General features: G+C 34.8%; 4 protein-coding genes across 4 annotated transcripts; 2 read left to right on the forward strand and 2 right to left on the reverse strand.

The window, feature by feature from the left end:
- Positions 1-616: 616 nt before the first annotated feature.
- Positions 617-4,208, reverse strand: LOC120281704 (serine/threonine-protein kinase BRI1-like 2). Its single transcript, XM_039288403.1, is given in 3 exon segments — positions 617-1,569; positions 1,571-3,565; positions 3,567-4,208. Coding segments are annotated over 3 exon segments (3,402 nt in total). The 5' UTR covers positions 4,158-4,208; the 3' UTR covers positions 617-753.
- Positions 4,209-10,176: 5,968 nt separating this feature from the next.
- Positions 10,177-13,280, forward strand: LOC120282913. The gene is made up of 6 exons (XM_039289745.1): positions 10,177-10,319; positions 10,422-10,557; positions 10,685-10,864; positions 11,377-11,567; positions 11,664-11,799; positions 13,098-13,280. The coding sequence occupies exons 1-6, from the start codon at positions 10,177-10,179 to the stop codon at positions 13,278-13,280; spliced, it is 969 nt and encodes a 322-aa protein (XP_039145679.1).
- A 295-nt stretch (positions 13,281-13,575) lies between these two features.
- LOC120281614 (protein Barley B recombinant-like) lies at positions 13,576-15,869 on the forward strand. The gene is made up of 2 exons (XM_039288304.1): positions 13,576-13,658; positions 14,602-15,869. Exon 2 carries the CDS (start codon positions 14,701-14,703, stop codon positions 15,514-15,516), a length of 816 nt encoding a protein of 271 aa, XP_039144238.1. The 5' UTR covers positions 13,576-13,658; positions 14,602-14,700; the 3' UTR covers positions 15,517-15,869.
- Positions 15,870-18,252: 2,383 nt separating this feature from the next.
- Positions 18,253-20,268, reverse strand: LOC120281626 (zinc finger protein SHOOT GRAVITROPISM 5-like). The gene is made up of 3 exons (XM_039288316.1): positions 19,833-20,268; positions 19,314-19,719; positions 18,253-19,082 (listed from the first exon to the last, which is right to left on the reverse strand). The coding sequence occupies exons 1-3, from the start codon at positions 19,948-19,950 to the stop codon at positions 18,371-18,373; spliced, it is 1,236 nt and encodes a 411-aa protein (XP_039144250.1). The 5' UTR covers positions 19,951-20,268; the 3' UTR covers positions 18,253-18,370.
- Positions 20,269-21,781: the final 1,513 nt, after the last annotated feature.

A 21,781-nucleotide genomic window follows, 5' to 3' on the forward strand; every position in this document is an offset into this window, starting at 1 on the left:
GACCATCGAGACAGGCGGGTCAGGTAGCTGCAGCAATCGAATGAAATACTCCCAGATTTGACGAACAAAAGGACAATGAATGAAAAGATGATCTACAGTCTCCATCCCCAAGTGGCATAACACACAGGTTGCCATTGGTAACTTGTTACACCTACGTTTTTCGAAATTTTCTATTGAGAGAATTTTGTTCTTCCACACCAACCAGTTAAAAAAATTTATCTTTCTCGGGCATCAATTTCGCTAGAAGAACCTTGACACGGGGCAACGCAACCCACCATCTATCCGATAGCTATAAAAAAGACTTCATCGAGAAAGAGTCATTCCCAGCAAGTTTTCAAGATTTTTTATCCCCCATCTCACCAACATAATCCCTTATCCGCTCCTTGCATAACTGAGCTCCTTGCATAAATGAGCTTCAGGATACACCTCCAATAGGTAGATGAGATCCCGCACTGTACCATCTTTGATAGTTGTTTAGTATTTATTTATTTAAATTTACTAAAAATAAATGAAAATCCAAAGCGAAGAAACATCATCTGTTTGATGAAATGCCTCAAAGAAACTGTTTATACCAAACACAAACACGAAACACATCCACAAAAAGAAAGTCCCAAAACACTACACTATATATATATTAATCTTATTACAAGCAACTACTATAAACTAAAACCATGCAACAAACTCTCAACCTAATTATACAAACAATAAATTAAAAGAAAAGAAAAGAAACAAACACACACATACACACATACATTATGCAGCAACAACATCACTCTTGAGCTCCCTAAGCAGGGCCACAACCTGCAACATACTAGGCCTCCTAGAAGGAAAGTCCTCAACACACCTCAATGTAACCTCCAAGAACCTCAACATCTCCTCCAATTCATCCCCATTGCTCACACTCACCATCTCTTCATCCACCGCCTCCTCCTTCTTCCCTTCCCTCACCTTGCCCTTCACCCACCCAACCAAGTTAGTATCACCAAAGTCCTCCTTATCGGTCGGCCTCCTTCCCGTCAATATCTCAAGCATTACCACACCAAATGAATAAACATCGCCTTTCGCCGTGCACCTAAAGCTCTGATAATACTCCGGTGGCACGTAACCGGGTGTTCCGGCAAGTGTACTCACACTAAGATGAGTATCTAATGCACTAATCAATCTTGCCATGCCGAAGTCGGACACTCTTGCTTCCATTTCCTCGTCGATTAGTACATTGCTCGACTTCATGTCTCGATGAATTATATGCGGTATGCAGTTGTGATGAAGGAAGCAGAGACCTTTTGCTGCACCCCTTGCAATCTTCTTCCTCTCCTCCCAACTCAATCCCGCCTTTTCGCCGTCTTTCTTACAATGCAGCATGTCTTCAAGGCTTCCAAATTTCATGTACTCATAGACAAGAAGTCTTTCTTCACCTATCTTGCAATAACCCAACAATGGCACTAGATTCTTGTGCTTGATCTTGCCTAGTGTTTCCATCTCTGCCATGAATTCTCTATCTCCTTGGTAGCTCAAATGAATGAGTTTTTTAATGGCTACATTGGAGCCATCCTTCAAGGTGGCCTTGAAAGACCTCTCCGAAACCACCTGTGCCGATGAGGCTGGCTGCAGAGAAGCCATTGGTGGCTTCAATGAGCTGAGAGAAGGTGAGCTTTCTCAATTGTCTTTGAAACGTAGCTACATTGATGCTAAGTGGTTCTTTCTCTTTGCTTATCTTCCAAGTTGTGGCAGCATTCATGGCATGCAAACTGCTGAGCATCTTCACTTCTTCGGCTTCTTTTCTTCGAGTTCTCATCACAATTGCCCATATTATTATAATGCAGATCGATGCAACGGAAACGAGTATTCCGAGCACTATACTATTAGCCCATGTGGCCACGGCGGTGGAGCTCCGGCGAGCTTCTTCTTCTTCTCTTTGAGTGTTGGCAGTGAAATCGTTTGGTGACTGACATGGTTGTAATGGAACACCACAGAGTCCAGGGTTGTTGGCATACTGGCTCGCCGGAAGTGTGCTCAGTTGGCCTCTCGTCGGAATCTCTCCAGTGAGCTCATTGTTCGAAAGATCAATTTGCACTAAGAATGAGAGGTTGCAGAATGACTCCGGTATGCTCCCATGAAGCCGGTTATGAGATGCATCAAACACTCCAAGATTCCTCAACCTGCCCAACGTTGCCGGAATCTCGCCGGAGATGTTGTTGTGAGCAAAGTCAAGCACTTTAAGCACCATCATGTCTCCAAACTCCTCCGGAATGCTCCCACAAAGCTCATTGTATGAAAGATCAAGATATTCAAGAGTTTGGTGGTATTGTGTCCAGCCATTCAATGCAGCACCGGAGTACAATCTTGCAAAGTCACAGCTCTTCAACATTGGCACTTGGAGTAGTCTCTCCGGTCGTATTCCGGCGAACTCAAGTAACCCTCCAACACCTTTGCATGAGTTACCGACGTTTCGAACGAATGCAAGAGTATTTCCAGAGAGAATGCCACTTAATGCCTTTGCACCGGGCTGCCGTCCGAGACGCGGTGGGATCTCGCCGGTGAGCTTGTTGCTGTTTAAGTCAAGCCACACCAGACTAGTGCAGTTGCCGAGCTCTTTTGGTATTTGGCCGGATAAGCTATTGTTTGCAAGCTGGAGTACGGTAAGTCTTGAAAGACGGCCGAGCTCCGGTGGGATTTTTCCGGTGATCTTGTTGCTTGTGAGTGACATCCATTCAAGGTTTATACAGTTGAAGAGATCCAGTGGGATGTTTCCGGTGATCAGATTATTGTTTAGTATCAAATTCTCCAGCTTTGTGCATTTGCCTAGCTCTGCAGGGATCACTCCTTGCAAGTGATTGAACCATAGCATCAGATGTTGGAGGTTTTTAAGCTGGCCGAACTCTGGCGGTATCGGTCCCTGGAGATAGTTCAGGCTCATGTCGATAGTTTTGAGCTGAGAACAATTCGAGAGCTGTGGCGGTATGTTTCCGGTGATCAGATTATCAGGGACTCTCAGTTCTTCGAGTGAAGATGATGATAATGGTTCATTGTTGTTGATGCAGATGTCTACCGGCATTGAACCGGTTATCTTATTCGAACTAAGATCGATGATACGGAGCTTTTTACATGCTGAGATTGTGCTCGGAAATGATCCAGATATGAAGTTGTTGCTTAGTAGTAAGTTTTCCAAAGAAACAAGGTTTTGAAGGACATTATTTGGGATTGGACCAGAGATGTTGTTGTTGGCCAAGTCTAGTGTTTGAAGAGAAGAACATGAGAACAGAGAGCTGGGAATTGAACCTGAGATGTTGTTTGTTGAAAGCCTGAGTTGCAGAAGAGATCCACATGCATTGCCTAATTCATCAGGAATGTTACCAATCAGATGGTTTTCTGATAAGTCTAGTCTCTCTAAGCTTCTCAATTCACCGAAAGATTTCGGTATTTCTCCAGTGAGTGTGTTGGATGACAAGTTGAGTGTTTTCAGATTGGTGCAGTTTGAGATAGAGTATGGAATTTGATCAGTCAAATGGTTCATTGAGAGATCAAAATGCATAAGATTCATGCAGGAGTATTTCTGCACATTTAAAATCGGAGATGTTGCTTGTTAAGTTGTTGAAGGAGAGATCAAGGACTTGTAAATTCTCCGAATTTGCTAAGAGATTCTTCGGTATTGAACCGGTTAAGTTATTGTGAGAGAGATCAATATAGGAAATGTTTGGATAAACTGAAGGGAAGTTCTCCGGAATGACGCCGGTTAGACCGGAGAAACTTAGATCAAGGTGAGTCAATCCATGAGGGAGCTGAAGCAAACTAGTGGAGTTTATAAAGAAAGAGTTGAAAGAAAGATTGAGAAGTGATAGCATGTCAAGTGATGCAAGAGCATAGAAAGAAAGAGATCCAGAGAGATGAGAATTGGTTAAATTGAGTTGATATACTCTTCCTGAAGTGCATGAAACTCCATACCAATCACAAACATTCCTATTTAGCTGCCATGTTGATAGAACTCCATTTGGGTCCTTCACTGTTCCACTCTTGAACAGAAACAGAGCTTCTCCGTCAGTCTTCGGACTCGTGTACATGTCTTGTTCGTGATCGAATGCCGAAGAAGATGGTGAAGAGCATGACATGAAAAGAAGCAGAAGAACAACAGAAAAGCAAAGACTCTGAGGATTCTTCATTGTAGTGAAGTTGCAGAAAGGAAATGAGTTTTATGCTTATAAAGCTTGAAATTCAAGTTGTGTATTTATGTTAGGATACAAATATATAAAGTAAAGATTAAGATATATATATATATATAACAAAGAAGAACACAATTGAATGGTTCTTCAAAAAGAGAAATTCAAAAGGCCCACCATAAAAATAAGACATCAATTGCATTGAAGGAGATGGTGTCCCCTTTGCTCACTTTGCCAACTTTTCATTAGTGATAATTTGTGTTAGGCCTTTAGATGCACTTGCTGATGCTCATTGTGCTCAAATAGAAAGAAAGAAAGAAAGAAGAAAAACACACAAATTATAAAGCATAATGCAAGACAGTCTTTCTAAACACATTCTTTGTGCTGTTACTTTTTCTTGTGGCATTGAAATGACATAACTCAAAGAGGAAATTTTTATTATTGCAATCTTTGATGTGAAATCAGAAATATTAACTCAAGTTTGTTTGTTAGCATTTGATTATGATTCAATTATTCACAAGTTTTATTGAATCCAAGACTGATAAATAATTGATCGATTTTCGAATAATTGGTTCGATAAAGACGAGCTATCAGATCAGAACATTATTATTATTTTTTTTTTTTTTGAAGTAAAGATCAGAACATTATTCATTAAGCATTACTCAAAGTTCTTTCCAAACTTTATCAGAAATTTTAAAAATGATTAAGTACTTAAAAACATAAGTTAAACATCATAAATTATCATACATTTTTTCTGTTTTTCTATTAATTAGCAAGGACCATGCCCTGTTTATGAAAGGCTAAATTCATGGCACATTTAAAGCTTGAAGAACTTGGTATCACTAGTGTTTAGGATATGAGAGCTATAAAGGTTAGAAAAAGGAATCTTAGAGGCATTTGCACATAATTAGTGTTTGGAAGACTCATATAGAGGTTTGATTAGTGGCCATTAATTCTTGGCACTTAGGGATGTACAAAATCATAACCTAAAGTTTACTTTATAATACTTAAATGTTATAAAAGCATTGTCTAATTCACTCCAATGCCACTAAAGATTGATGATACTCTTCCCGGTTGTTTCCAAAGTATTAATAGTACATTCTTTTTGTCCACTGTTTTTGGGTTTAAATTTTGCCTTCACAACTCGTGAATTATATGATTTTGTCTTTGCACGGTTGTTGTACTATATTTTATTTTAATTTTTTAACAGTTTTTTTATTTAATAAAATTATAATTTATCTATTTTTATTAAAAGATTTATAATATATATATATATTCACAGGCTTTACCGTTAAAAAAAATATATAGATAAATCTTTAGATCCATAAAAATGAAAGGAATGATAAAAGGTATGGATATTTTCACTGCACCAACACTCAAATACTCAAAAGAATGGTAATAATAGTTCATGGTGGGGTTTGTTGATTTTATCATACAAGTGGATTTCTTTACATATAAAACAGTATATGATAATATAGAACCAAAGATCAAAGTGCAAAAGTGATTTTTTTAAAAAAATGGATAAACCACTATTAATTAATAAGAAGTAAAAAACAATAACTCACAACCCAAAAATGAGCATAGACAGACATGAGAGAACACAAACAGATACAAGGCCACAAGAAATGGCTACAAAAACACTCTGAGGTCACACAAAACAATATCACAACATATATCAAGCAGGAGGACAACGGAGCCTCCACAATCTCCCAGTCAAAACAACACCAGCTAGCCTGAAAAAAAAATCTGGCGTCCCTTCAGAAAGTGAAGCGACCACCTAGCTCATCCACACGAGGACCTAAAAATTCCAAACTGTGACAAATAGTAGTAACAACTTCCAAAAGTGATTTTCAATCTCTTCATTTTGTCCCTATGTTTTTATTTTCTTAGTGGTTTTTCAAAAATTTAATATTGTTTAGTTATTTTGATCTTTTGTATTTGATGTGTTTCTAATATTTCAAAATATATAATTAGTTTATGTTTTGAGTTAACATGAAAATTGGGCTAACATGGATGGTGTTGTGGCATACCCAACAAACAAAACTCCATTGCATTAGAATTTACATGGAATTAAATAAAAAATATATATTTTTTTAATTTTAAAAACAATTTATGAATTTATAAGAAGGCCATGATATGAAAGTCAATATATATGCAAGATATATAAGTAATTAAAGTTTTTAAAAGTACTTAAAACAGAAATAAAAAAAATCAAAATTTAGTGTTAAAATAATAGCTATTAAATACGTATTAGCTCAAAGTCCCTTACATAAAATGTTCGTGTCTTACCGAGAAGATAGTCAGGTGTGTTGAGATATTAATTATGTATTTGACTATGTTTTTAATGTGACTTATCCTCATAATATATATATATATATATCCTCTATATATATATATATATCTGAGATCATAAAAATCACATAATTGTTAACATACAACACATCAAAAATTCTAAGTTCTTAGGAGAGATTTTATACCAAAATCTAAGTTCTTTATTTGAGACCCCCAACTTGCTCACCTACATAAAAACTATAATTGTTAGGGGACCAACCGGAACTTTTAATTATTCAATGAGATCAACTAAAAATCAGGCTGGACATCTATAACACAGTAAAAGTAATAGGACCAAAATTTACTTTATATAAAGAGAGAAACAAAGAATAAAAATGGCAAAGAATGAGCACGCTTGGGTCCTTCATAGTAATGATAAGGAAAGAGAAGGAGATGGGAATACGTGGGAATGGGTTGGGTCTTTTCATGCTCCTATCTTTAACCTTGCCCTTTTTTATTATTTATCATACATATTTATATATATATATATATATATATATATATTTTTTTTATTTTTTATTTTTTATTTTTAAGGTCATCATAGTCATCCTTTAGCACGCCACCTCTGCACTAAACTGTACCACAACACTCCAATTCAAGTTTGTATTAAAGTGTTCTTCTTTCCATCTTTCTTTCTTGCTTTGGGATGTGAAACTTTCAAGTTTCATCAAGCAATTTTGATATTTCTCTTTAAGGAAAAATAAATTAACGATCTAAAATATATTAGTGAAGATGAATATTATAGATAGAAAAAAGGTACTGGTTCAACAAAAATAAGTGAAGAACTAAATTGAGATATGCCCAATGGTAAAAAATAATTAAACATTCCTAAAAAAAAAAAAGGCATGGAGGATAAGAAGAATAAGAGTGAAATATAAGTAAAAAGATCGACAAAATTTTTCCGGAGATGACTATATATGCGTCGTTTGTATGTCATTGTTTTATTGAATGATAATCTCAAAAGCTATTAGGTAGAATTAATAATTGAAAAAGAATCCTATATTAGTTAAGATTGTATTTTGATAGTTTTTTTTTTTTGACAATTATTTTTTTAAACATACGATTGTATTTTGATAGTTGTCATTAAATCCTTGAATTTAAGCCTCTTTGAGTTTTAGATCAATGGTAGATGACCAAGAGAAGAACATATGATATTTTTTTCGTTTGTGCTTTCAAAGCTATAGACTTATAGTTTAATTTAGATTCAATAAATTATTATATGGGAAACATAATTTAACTATTTATTTCAATCACACAGAACGAGATTATTGAACAAAATTAACAAAAAATATATATTGAATGAGTACTCTTGAAGAAGACAGAAGAACATTTGTCAATAGAGAATCCAAAAAAAGGAATGCATAAGTAACACACACGCACATTCATAATCTTATTTATATATAACATTAATCAAAGATTATACATCATAATTATGCTTGTGCTTAATTATGAACTTCACGTGTGCGTGTGTGTGCGTGCATGTAAAGAGATTTTGTTGATTAACTAACTAATTAAACTTTAAACACTTATGAATCATAATCTTGTTGGCGATGATCAAGGTTGGCAAGGGTACTGATGTGTGTGCATGCATGGGAGACCCAAAGTTAATTTTTATATTGTATATAAATATATGTACATTCACACACACACACACACACACACACACACACACACACACACACACATATATATATATTAATATTAATACCATGTAAAGTGAGATTAGGAAAAGAAAACAAGATCTTAAACCCATGAGACCTCCCATATTCTCCAAATTCCTCTCACATAAATCCCAAGATCTATGCCAACTCATCTCATGATATGTTTATTAATCTTTGATTACTTGTTTATTTAGTTCTTGAAAAGATGATGCTCTCTCTAATCCTTTGTGTCTTTGATATGAATGGCAAAGCGCCGCATGGATATCATTCTATTATGTGGGCGTGGGGCCATTCATACACAATCTAACTCTTATGTTATAGATTTGCATCTTTTTATTTACATACCTTAAGTTTCATTCTTGAGAATATAATACACACACATGCATACGTAAATATATAATTGGACTCTCTTAATTTGTTAGGAGTTTGCCTGCTTATTGAGTTTTTTGCTCCATTGTCTTCTGTTATCTCTTCCAGCTATATTTTTTGTGGACTATCTTTTTTCTTGATTTATTATGTTGTTGTGTTGATTTATTGTGATATTATTTGTGGTCGTGTTGTTGTAGTTTTTGCTTTCTTTTAATGATAGTGATATATTTGTTGGGGTTGGGCCAACCCAACTTGTGTCCCTTCTCATGTGTGCGTCACATGGGTAAGTAACTACTTACCTCTCACATAAAAGAATGAAGAAAAATAAATTAGTTTAAAACAATTAAAAAAGGGAAGAAAGAAAGAAAGAAAGGGAGAGAGGGTTTTTTGAGAGGGTGGTGGTCTTTCTCAATCCTCTTGCTCAAGAGAAGGTGTGATCTAGTGGTTTGACTTCCATCGATCGCTCCTTTCGATAATCGTTCTTTATTTTCCTCAGTATTCCATATTTCATGATGACGTAATGTAGTAAAACCAAGAGTGTGTTACTCTTAATGGTGTATGTGATCCTCTCAGTGTATTAGAGAGCTTTATAATCCCATTATTATTGATATAAGAAAGATCGTAGGACATCGCTGTCTCGGGGTGGTTTTTCCCTTCGTCTTGAGGGGTTTTCCACAATTTTTCGTTATGCCCTTTATGTGTTTGATGAATTTCCCCTATGAGTGGTCTCACTTGTTTTAGGTGAACTTTGTTTGCACAAGGGAAGTAATCGAGATACACGATGTGTCCCGACAAGAATATCCATATTTTAAATATATACACACAAAAAAAGTAGAGTATAAGATGATCAAGTTGAAGGCATGCTGAAAAAATTCGATTGATTTTTCTTATAAATTGCAAGTATTTTGATAGCACACATTTCACTTCAGAAAAATTGGAGTAAATATAAATCTGAGGTTTAAATTGATTCATGGGGGTCTCAACAAGATAATTCCTATTCTATTATTCTATTAATAATAAAACAAGAGTAAATCTGCATTACGTTAAAAAATAATAATAATAATAATCAATACATATGATTTATCAAAATAATAAAATTTTATATTAGAAAATGTTAGAAACATTAATAAACATAATAATATGGATTCAATAATTAAATAATATATTTGAAGAAGAGGTTGTTTTTTTTTAAAAAAAAAAATGAATAAACCACAACTCCATTGCAACAGAACAAGACACAAAATCAACAAAAACAATAGAAAAACTAAGAAGAAGGCTGGATCACCAGAGGTTAAGCACGACCAGAAATAAAAAGGGAAAAACAAGGAACATCAAACAAGAACAAAGAAGAACATCAACCAAGGGCCGAGTTGTTTTTCAAAATAGCATTTATTTATTTTTTAATAAAATAAATGAATATTTATCTAAAGGTTTCATCCTAATTTTATCAATACCTCTATAAAACTAATACCATTAATATCAAAACCATCGCCAATCTAGTACTTTTGTAAAATATTTGTACCCTAATGACTCAACGATGTATACACATCTACATTATCGAAATCTAATAAATACAAAATTTATTTATAGATAATTCCGCCCTGAAAACACAATAAAAGAAGAACACATGAACTTAATTTAAAAAGTAGAATTAGAATTAAATGGCATCTAAGAGAGGTGCAAGCATACTAATTCTAAGGACCATCACCTTCATCTTCCTAATAATCTCCATTGTTATCCTTACCACTGATAGCATTGACTTAGGAGACACTAAAGGCACCTTCAAAGATGTTCATGCTTACAGGTAATCAATTAATCAGTATATATATATGTTTATCTACTTATTAATTATAAAGTTTTTAGGATCATAATTACTACTTAATTAATTAACTTTGTGTTAATTAAGGTATGTTCTTTCTGTGGCTGTGATTGGATGTGCATATACTCTTCTTCAGTTACCATTTGCTACTTATTATGCTTTTGAGGAAAAGCATATGATCCGTGATGATCTTCTTTTGGGATTCTTTCATTTTGCTGATTTGGTACTCCATCTTACTTTTAAGAAGTTTTCAATTTGTTTCTTATTAATTGATGATAAATATATACACATATATATGTATAAATTTAGTAGTACTAAAACTTAATGTAGATGTTGGTGATGAACAACAGGTTGCAGCATTATTATTTGCAACAGGAGTTGGAGCAGGATTTGGACTCACAGTTGAAGCAAAGATTTATTTAGGAAAGGATTTTAAAGAACTTGATGATTTCTTGGACAAGATATTGATCTCCACTGGTTTTCTTCTTGGAGCTACAATTACCTTGGCCATTATTGTTCTTCTTAAAAAATAAGATTGATATATTTATATATATATATATATATTTAAATGGCGATTATGTGGACATTCATTTCATTTTGTAATATTTATATTTGATGCAATGAATAATTTTATTGAAAGCAATGCAGTTGTCATGATCTTTTCTTCTTCTCTATTTCCCTTTAATATATACAAAAGAAAGCCAACTAATCCAATAACCCATGCATGCAAACTTTAAATATTATATAATATCCAACTAAATAAATAAACTCAAGACTTAACCATAAATCAAGCTAACCATTTTTTTTTTCTTTCAAACAACACAAATGGCAAAACATCCTACAAACACAGTAATGGACGGCATTGATCTTCATATTCAATGTGTACTTAAACATCCACCATATATGTAAAAATCCAAAATAATGTGGACAAACATGTACACCATAATTAACAAGTGATTAAGCAAAAGATTAAGCAAAAGATGGCAAGCATAAACAGGTTAATTTAGTTGATAAGATATGCAATTTGAGTTGATATAAAAAGAGAGAAAGATTATTAAGATTAATATTAGTAGTTAACAAAATGGCTTCAAAGAAGACATGGGGAATCACAGTGCTTCTCTTATGGCTTCTCACTTTTGCTTCTCTTGTGGCTTCAATCATCATCATAGCAACAGATAATGTTGATTTTGGAGGAGGAGCTAAACTTCATTTCAAAGACATTTATGCTTATAGGTAAGCAATTAATTAATTAACCATTTTCATGCATGCACTTAATCATTTAATTAGTACATATAATTGTTTTTTTTTTTGTTTTTTTTTTTGGATCAGATATATTCTTTCGGTAGCTGTGATTGGAGCAACATATGCTCTCATTCAAATCTTATTTGCTTCCTATTATGTTCAAAATGGAAACCATCTCGTGCGTGATGATCAAGCGGTTTTGTTACTTCATTTCGCTGATTTGGTAATATACTAATACCAATTGTGATTTATTTTTTTATTTTTAAAAAAATAGATAAATTACTCATTTATTAAAAAAATAAAAATAAAACAATGATATGACAAAGAGAAAACACACAAACACACAGCGTAAAAGACCAACTTTGATACTTTATTAGATATGTTTGATCTAATGTTATTTAGAATGAGATTTTCATTGTTTAATATAATCGAAATTATATCTACATGTAAATCAAATTAAATACAACAAATAAAGTTACATGCCATTAATTTGCATGTATATTATAAAATGTACATAATTACATATATGCCCTCATTAAAAATATTTTATCATATGTACATATTTGTCAAAGCAGTGATAATTTATTTTATATATATATATATATATATAAGGAAATGGATGTCCCTAAATTATTATTTTTAAAGGACATTTTACTTATGGCCGTTGAATCATTATCTAATGGCAATTTGTTTATATAAGTACTATACATTTTTTTACTGTTTACAATTATTGTATAACACTATAGAACATGTTTTACACTATTTATGATGATCACAACTATCGGATTACCATGATGGCTATTGTGAATGTTCTTAGATTTAAAATCTAGGGATTTTCCTAAATTACTGGCTCTTATATATATATATATATATATTCATGATCGATACTTAATAGTACTTAATTAAAAATTTGTAAAAGTATGATTTTATTCCAAATTTTTTTTAGCTGTCAAAATTATAGAAAAAAATGGAGGAAAATTAATTTTGACAATAATATATTATTTGTGTTTTTTTCTGGTGTATAAACAAATAAAAGTATATATAAAAAATGATTTTTATGAGAATATATATATATAAAGAGAGAGAAAGAGAGAGAGAGAGCAGCGGTGAAAAGGTATTTTATTCATAGTTGTGTTTGTAGCATAAAATTATATCTTATTTATGCATAATTATTCTAGTTATATCAGGAAACTACATAAATATTTGTAAATTAATTATACTATATAAATATACAATCAAATATTCAAAAAAATTGCCAAAAATCTTCTAATAATATATTATCCACTTTTTTTTTTTGAAAAAAAGTGGATAATATATGTGACATGAAATATATATATATATATATATTGAAACACATGGAGATAAACACATACATGAATTCAAAGTTCAAACACAAGAAAAATTAATTAGAGCTGCAACAACAGCAGCTACACAAGAAATTTTTTTTTTAAAAAAAAAAAAGTTGCATAAAATTAAGCATTAAAAATAAATTAATTTGGAACTATTATTTTATTGAAACAGGTGATTGCTTTGTTGCTTGCAACTGGAGTTGGAGTGGGATATGGTTTCACAGTGGAACAAAAGAGATTCTCTGGAGATGGCAACAATGAGATTGATAAGTTCTTGGACAAGGCTTTGATTTCCACCAGTTTTATTCTCTTGGCTACACTTTGTTTGGGAGCATTAATCCTCATCAAAAAATAGTTTTTATTTTCTATTTTTAGGGTTTCAATTATTATCTGATGTGATTAATAATTAATTACTCATAAATAAAACAAGAGTTTGGTTTTATTATGTGTTTTCATGTTTACAATGATATGTATTAAATATTAATAGATAATTTTATATATCAAATGTTATATCATTCCCAAATAGATCCAAAAAGAGCACAAAAACCCTAATCTTCACTTTTGTTTATTTATGTATCTTTTTAAAATATTTATTAATTAATAAATTTTAATTTATTAATATATATATATATAAAGTTCTAGTACCCTCTTTCTTTGTCTCTATCTCTTTCTCATGTGCTGGTGAAGAACCCTAGAGAGTGATTTCTCTTGTTTTCTCACTGTGTTCTCAAAGGTAAGTTTTTGGATTTTAGCTTTCAATCTCTACTTGTAATGGAATAGTAAAGCCCTAATTTTGGCATTTCTTATGTGAGTTTTTTATTTTTGTTTTTCTCTTGGTTAAAAGTTTTGGGTTTTCTCCTTTTTCTTTTAATTTATTGAGTTTCATGTGTTTCTTTTGTTCATCTTTGTTTGGAAAACCTTGAAAAGTTGATACCTTTTTGGCATATTTTGGAAATGTGTGTTGCTAGGTTTTGATTTAGGTGTTCATTTGGGCGTTGTCGAGGGGATTTCCTCACTGTTATGGTTCTTTTGTGAGGTTAGGGTTTCTTTTTCCCTTTCAAAAGTGGCTCCTTTTTGAGGAAAGTTGTGCCCTTTTTGTTGATTTCAGCTTCTTTTTTTCTTCATCATTTTGGGCCGATTGGTTTCTACATTTGTGGCGAGCGGTGCAATGTCGTTTACCTTTTGAATTATAACTGTAGAAACTAGAAAGATGGAATTTTTTTTTTACTTTATTAACTTTTTAGTTTGATACATTTGCATATTTTCATGTCATGCTATGCTTTGATTTGATAATTTTGGTGGTTGATTGGTTTTTTTATTAGAGATGAATCAATGTGTATTGTGGCTTGAAACCTTCTGCCAATGCCTTTGGATTTGAGGAGGTGTTTGTGATTCTTGTATTCTGGTGTGATGCTATGACCAGAGAAATGCAATGTGGTTGATGTGCTTATGAGAAACTCTAAAAAGTTTTAGCTGTTATTCAATTTCCATGGTTTCTCTTCTTTTCATTATGTCCTGTAGGATGGCGAATTGAAGAATTGAACTTATGAATGCTTTGTCTAATTCACTTCTCTTTCTTCTGCCATATTGTTTGGTTCAATTCATGTTTTGGATATTAGTTTCCATTGATGCATTTCTCTGAACCGTGTTTCTTTCTGGTGAAATGGGCTTTCTAGATTCCGCGCAACAAGGCAGATGGGTTGAGTGAAACCAGTCAACATATAAAAATTTCTTAAGTTTTGCCATAATTTGTTTGTTCTTCGAATCCTGTTTATATGGATAGTGATGGCAGACTTGGCGTTCAGAATTGGCCCTGTTACCAGCAGCCCCTGAAGGGCAATCTGGGGCTGCAGCTCATGTCCTCAGTTGCTGAAAGGGCCACGAAGCCCTTCCTTGCCGATGGTGGTTTCCTCAGCCGTGCGTGCGGTGTCCCTGATCCTCCAGCTCCATTGGAGTTCATGAGAAATGGATGGATGCACCAAACCAGGGATCCTAAGATGCAGCATGTGTTCCCCATGAACCACGGTTATCATGTCTTCTCTGAACACCCAGAGGCTAACGCACTCCAAATGTTCCAGCCATCTGGGGAGAAGATCCCGACAGTGGATGAGGCTGGAGTTAGAAATGATGCCCCTTCAAAGAAGAGGCACCTGGGCCGCACTCACAAGGCACCGAAGCAGAAGAAACCTAAGAAGGCTAATGACACGAGGGAGGAATTCATGAATGGAATTGTACGACCATCTCGTGGGAGGAACACAAGGAATGCTTGTTTGGTTATCAATGGGGTTGACTTGGACATTTCGGGTATTCCAACACCTGTCTGCTCGTGCACAGGGAACCCCCAACCATGCTATCGGTGGGGCATCGGTGGTTGGCAATCGGCTTGCTGCACTACTACCATGTCTATGTATCCTCTCCCCATGAGTACAAAAAGAAGAGGCACACGCATTGCTGGGAGGAAGATGACCCAAGGAGCTTTTAAGAAAGTGCTGGAGAAGCTGACGGGCGAGGGGCATGACCTTACTAATCCAATTGATTTAAGGGCTTACTGGGCTAAGCATGGTACCAACAAGTTCGTAACAATCAGGTAAAGGTGTAGAATGCATATATGCTCTGTTAGGGTATGCCTTCTGCATTTGAGCGTCTTTATTGTGTATGTGGATCTTTGGCAGAGGCTTTCTGGTTAGTTTTGCTGTCATTTCTCATCCTTTTGCATGCATTTTGAGGTTCTGACCTTGTTAATTATTGGAGATGTTCTTCTTTTTTTCATTCTCTTTCTAGTTGTAACTTCAGGGGGAACAGAGCTGTCATGTTTAGATTTATTTTGAGTATGAGTAGAAAGCCTTCTCGCTTTACTTTCCGCCTCAAATTTGTCATTGTATTCTCTGTGCCTTGTATAATATATCCGCTATCCACTGATAACTTGCCATTTCTTCAGCCTTTATTTATGCTGTGTAATTTTCTGGGCCTGTTGGTTTACCTTTACCTCAATTCCGCGTTGTATGTTATGGTTTGCCTTGGGTTATCCTTCAGTGGCGCCATGCGCTTGGGCTTGTATGTGTCTGCATTTGTATGTGTTTGCTCATCCTGTGTATGCTCTGCAACTTTGCGTACTAAATAATTATGGTGACTGTTCAGGAAATTTGATTCACATTTCTTTGGAAGGTTGTTTACTTGATATATGAATATTAATCTTGCATTGAGAAACTTCTAAATTGCTTTAGCTATGTATCTTAGTTAATTCTGACTTTTGTTTCTGCATTCTACTTTGTGCTAAAGCTCCATGTTATCCTTGTTCCGAGGAATTTAGTGGATATTAGTTTAGTCCAAGTTGATAGAGTGGATTGGAAATTTATTACCCATAAAACGGATTGCAATGAGTCCAATGGTTTACAAGTTCTCAATGATGGTATTGATTTTTGTTGCTGTTACTCAAAACGGCAAATGGTCACTGTCATCTTTTGTTGAAGCTTTCCTTGATTCTTGACAGTGATGCTGATTGGTAATCTGCTAATGCATGTCCTAGAGTAGCATGTATAGGCTCTTGTGTTAAGGCTTTATCATGAACTTACATTTTTTTATGAAGATCAAATTCATCTTTATTGCTTGCCAAACTAGCATAGGCCTTAAGCCATTTAATTGAGCAAACTAGATGCTAGTTTAAAGATGGCACTGGGCTGATGTAGTGTTTGTCATAAGTTCAGTTCATGTATCTACACTGAGGGAAATGATCCAGTGAAACATTCTCTCCAATCGGCAACCCGTTTAAAAGTTCTTGAAAAGTATGATAGTTATCGATTATATGATTACACAAAGATGAGAACTATGCGATGTTGTTTCAGCTGTGAATTGACATTGTTTTTGAAATACTGTAATCAGACTGATAATTCAATTCATACACTTGACCAAGCCCTGCAGAAAAGTAGTTTTAAACTTCCTAATTGTTCTTTACCGTTGGAATTGTACAACAATGGAACTAATTTTGCAGCTGTCAATCTTGTTTCTGTCACAATGGCTGATTTGATGATGCTTTTTGAGAAAATATCAAGGTTTGCATAATCAAAAGTGTTAAAAATATTTTTCAGCTAGACAGACAAATGGACATGAATTAGTCATTGATTAAGCTATGTAAACCTTACAGTTATCAATGAATCATGCTCTATAAATGGACTTTTTTTGTTTTTACTGATGGGTTGTTGCCAATTGGAGTGTCACATAATTGCCTGGAGGCCTTGAAGACCAAGTCTAAAAGTCCACTGATGATTATGAATTCTTCTGTTAATATTCATTCATTCATTCATTCATCCATCCATCCATTCATGCATTCATTCATGGCATCAGAGACAGTGCAAAGAGTACAAACATAAAGTAAGGTGATACAGAAGAGACACATCAATGCTGTACATATATATACACCTACAAACAAGATTACAAGTTTGACAGAAAGCGAGAAAAGATAAAGAGAGATGAATGAGATTTAATGTAATGGTGTCTCACCAACAAGTGTACTGTCATCTTAATGAAAAACTTTATTATCTTTTGTGACACAGACAAACACACTCACACAGACACACACACACTCACACACACACACCTGAAGAAATGCAGGAGGGGGCATTCATCACAATGGGAAAAAGTGAAGAGAAAGAAAGCAAGAGCCCACTGCAGTGCAGGGCCATTTAAAGAGAGTAGCACAATGCCCAAGAAGTCAGGCAAAAAACCATTGGTTTTCTCTTCTCTTTTGGCTGGGTTTCCTCATGTTCCACCTTTGTTTGGCCTTTGCTATCAGACACGGTAGCACAAGCAGTTCCACAAGTTAACGCCACCCTCCTTCTGGTGTCCCTTCTCTTGTGATAAAGATGCTGCAGAGAAAGTTAAGAGAGAGAGAGAGATTTAGAGACTTTAGATAGAGATGGTTTTCTGTCTCTTGTTAAACACTGGCACTGAAAACCATGCCAGTTGATGCATCAATGTACATGAGCTTCTTCTTCTTATTAGTTTATACATAAAGAGTGAAGCAATGAAAAAAATATTAAAAAAAGAGAAAAAAAGTACAAAAGAGTCTACAGTGACCCATCCCTCTCTCCCTCTCCTCCCTCCATAGATGAACTGCTAGTAGTGTGCCTTCCACTGTGTAGTACACTCCTGGCTCTAAACACCATGTCATTGGATCTGTCTCAGTACCCATTTCACTGCTCTCCTGTTTCCTCCCACCCATTTGCATTCATATAAATATATAAATATTATAGACTAGTGTTGCTTATAAATACTTGTTGTTCATAAAAATCAAAAGAATAATAAGAAACAAAACAATCACAAAATAAAAATAAAAATAAAAATAAAAAAGATGATGATCACGATGATGATGATGATGATGATGATCACATTGAGAAACACGTTGAAAGATAGTTACATGCACCCCTGTCACTATGTATTATATACTGTTTAGACCCTCCGGTCATCCTGTGTGACAACAGATGAAACATGGCTGGCGGCGAGTGAGACCTCGTCGGCGTTCACCGGAGTTGTTTGGAAGTCTAGTTTACAAGCTTGGCAAGTTATTTGTAGAAGAATTGAGTTCACTTTCCTTGTAGCTTGATCTCTCAACATGTAAGCCTTGTTTAACTCCACCTGAGCTTGTTGCCGGACATGCTTCGCATTGGTGAACTCCTCCTCAGCTAACTCCATTTGTCTCTTCGCTTGCTGTCTTGCCTCCTCAGCCATTGCCTTCTCAGCCATTGCTAGCTTCAACTGCTCTCTTGTCTCTTCTTTGATCCTCATCACAGCACTGGAAGTTGGTTCTTCACCGGAGTTAGTCATCGAAAGCTGTAATTTAGTTACATGTGCCTCATCGGAAGCCGGAGAGATGGCCGGAGAAGTGAAGGAAGTGATACGTGGAGTGGATGAAGGCATGAGTTGAAGCTCAAGGTTGTGAGAATGAATGGTATTATCTGGATTTAAATACATGGCTGATTTCGGCATTCGGAGACCCGGCCATGTCGATGCGCTGAAGTTCGTATCACTCGACGGGCTCGGGCTCGACGCCGTGCGCGACAAACACGCAGCTGCACCTGCTGCTGCCACCGGCGTCACTTGCAACTCCGGCCGTGTTCTACTTGCATTACAAGTGTCTTGATGCTCAATGAAGCTCTCCACTCTATAAAAATAATAATAATAACAATAACAACAACAATAATAATAATAATAATCAGAGTAATAATGATGTTGGTAATTGTATGTCTTGAATTGTTGAAACTTTTGAAGTCACATAAGATCACACTAATAAAAACCTTAGGGAATTGTGCTACCGAACTTATCATTAGACAAAGATTAATAATCAAATTAATGATTAATAATTAAATGAATGAAGATATATATATATATATACCTAGAGAAGACACGGCCGCAATCACAAGAATGGCCGCGAGTGCCGCAAGTCTTCAAGTGAGCTTTGTAATCGGACTGAACCGCATAGCCTTTACCACATCGGTTACAAACCCACTGTTTGTGGGCGCTGTGCTTCCGACGAAAATGTTTCTTGATTCCGACGAGATCACCGAGAGCGTGGCCGGGGTCATGGTGAAGACAAGTTGGTTCCGGGCAGACGAAAACTCTCTTTCTAGCTTCTCCGGCACCGGCCTCCCTCTTTAACAACTTCCATGGTACCTTATGCCTTCTCCGATGCATCTGAAGGTTTTGATCTCTTTGAAAACCTTGTCCACAGATCTCACATACATACCTATCTGATTCTAGCAGTGTTCTTGGTGATAAAGATACTACTTCTGCATCTGGGTCTGCAAATCCCAATTATTATTATTATTATTATTACTATAATAATAATGATAACAATAATAATTATAATTGTTGTTTAGAAGTATTAAAAAGATTGAAGATGAAATATATTTACCTGGAGTGCCAGCAGGTCTTCTTTTGCGTTTATTTGTGCTAGCACTATTGTCTGGTGTCTGTGAAGCCGGTGGAGTTGTCTCCACCGGTGTCTCCGGCGAGGAGCCACCTCCAAACATCTTCTTCTTCTTCTTCTTCTTCTTATTTTCTTTTATGTAAGAGTAAAGAGGACAAAGAAGATGGTTGAAGGGTGATGATATGGATATAAATAAGAAGGAAAGAAGAAGAAGGAGAAGGAGAAGAGGAAGAGTAAGGGAGAAGAGAGAAAGAGTCTTGGGAATGGATTGAAGAGGTGTCTTGTTGTTAGAGGCATATATAAGAAGGGAGCTTTCAAACAGCTGCTTTGAGAGAGTGAGTGAGGAACAGCTTTGTTTGGGCTTTCATGGATGGAAGGGGGATCATGAGTGTTGTAGTTATTTGGGATTGTTGTTGTATGCTCTGCACACCCATTCAGATATATGTTATTATTCATATAAATCAAATATAAAACGTTTCTTTTATTTATTTTTTTTTAAATAAAAGAGAGAGAGAGAGAGAGAAAGAGAAAGAGATGACTGGCCCAATCACACTACTTGGAAACTTGAGCCCACCACCCTTGGCAGTGTGAGGAAAACATCTCTTCACTAACATACAAAACAGTCTTTAATTCCCATATTTGCATGGAGTAATTCTAATTCTTATCATTTATAAAATTTACACGTAATCTAATCCTTAAGTTTTACTCTCTTAAAATAAAACATAAACAAAGTTTCTTCTTAAAAAAAAAAAAAAATATTGTTAGTAAGGACCTACATACAAATGGATAAAATCTAAAAGCTGATGGATCCAGTCATCCAGGCTGTATATAAGTATCTCTTTTGACTTGGTCTGTTAGTCTTGTAATAATAATTTAAGTTAATTAGAAAGTTTAATTAAGAAAAGGGTGAGTGGTAAGGTGACCGGGAGGTGATGGTAAGGGGAATCCTTTTCAGAAAGACAAAGATGGGAGGAGGCGAGCTGTGTCTTGTTTGGTGGCTGCTGGGTTGTGAAAAGAGGTGACCCTACCCCACCGGTGGCTCCTCCCATTATTCCTCCACTTTCACCCCCTTATCTTCTCTCTCTCTCTCTATATATATATATCTTGATAAATATTTATAAATATATATATATATAGAATAGAGAGGGAGCTTTTTGCAAAATCACTCTTGCTTTTAGTTGGCCATCAAGTCTTTTCTTTCTTTTCCCCTTTTTTAAGAATCACTTTATACACATTTATGTAGAGTTTCTGAATGTTTTGTTTCTCTAATGTCTCAGTGTTTGGGCAGTATATATGGTTTGATTAAAATAGATTAAAATTGTTATATAAAATTTCCTGTTTTTATATATGTATAGTACAGATTAGAAACTAAAATAGATAATTAATTCTTCACATGGGATTGTTACCGATATGATGCAATGAAGCAAGTTAAGAATATAAGTGATCAATAAAGAGTTGCATGCAAGTCTAATGATAAGCATGCATAATTACACAAACATCTTGATATATTGTGATCATTAAACCAAAGAAACACAAAGAAGATTTGACAACTAAGTTTTGGCATTACATTTTGCATGCATAGAAAGAGAATGCAAGTATAAAGTTTTGGCATTATATCTAGCACCAAGAAAAAGAGACTCTTGTCCCCCCTTAAATTAGAGAAAAAGAGAAAAAGCAAGCCATTAGCTTATAAGATTGCCTTGATTTAATATTCAAAGCAAAGTTGCCTTTCCTTGTGTATAAATTAATATATATATATATATTAACAAATATATATATGCCATTACTGGGTTGAGAGAAACATGGGAGGATGATGGAAAGAAGGATTCTTCTACACATGCAACCTAGCAAACAAGAATTAGAGATGCAATCATCCATCCCAACTCTCCCCCATCTTCTACCTAATCATACTTTGTTAAACTAATCTCAAACAA

The sequence above is a fragment of the Dioscorea cayenensis genome, chromosome 18 (genome assembly GCF_009730915.1).
Source record: "Dioscorea cayenensis subsp. rotundata cultivar TDr96_F1 chromosome 18, TDr96_F1_v2_PseudoChromosome.rev07_lg8_w22 25.fasta, whole genome shotgun sequence".
NCBI lineage: Eukaryota > Viridiplantae > Streptophyta > Magnoliopsida > Dioscoreales > Dioscoreaceae > Dioscorea > Dioscorea cayenensis.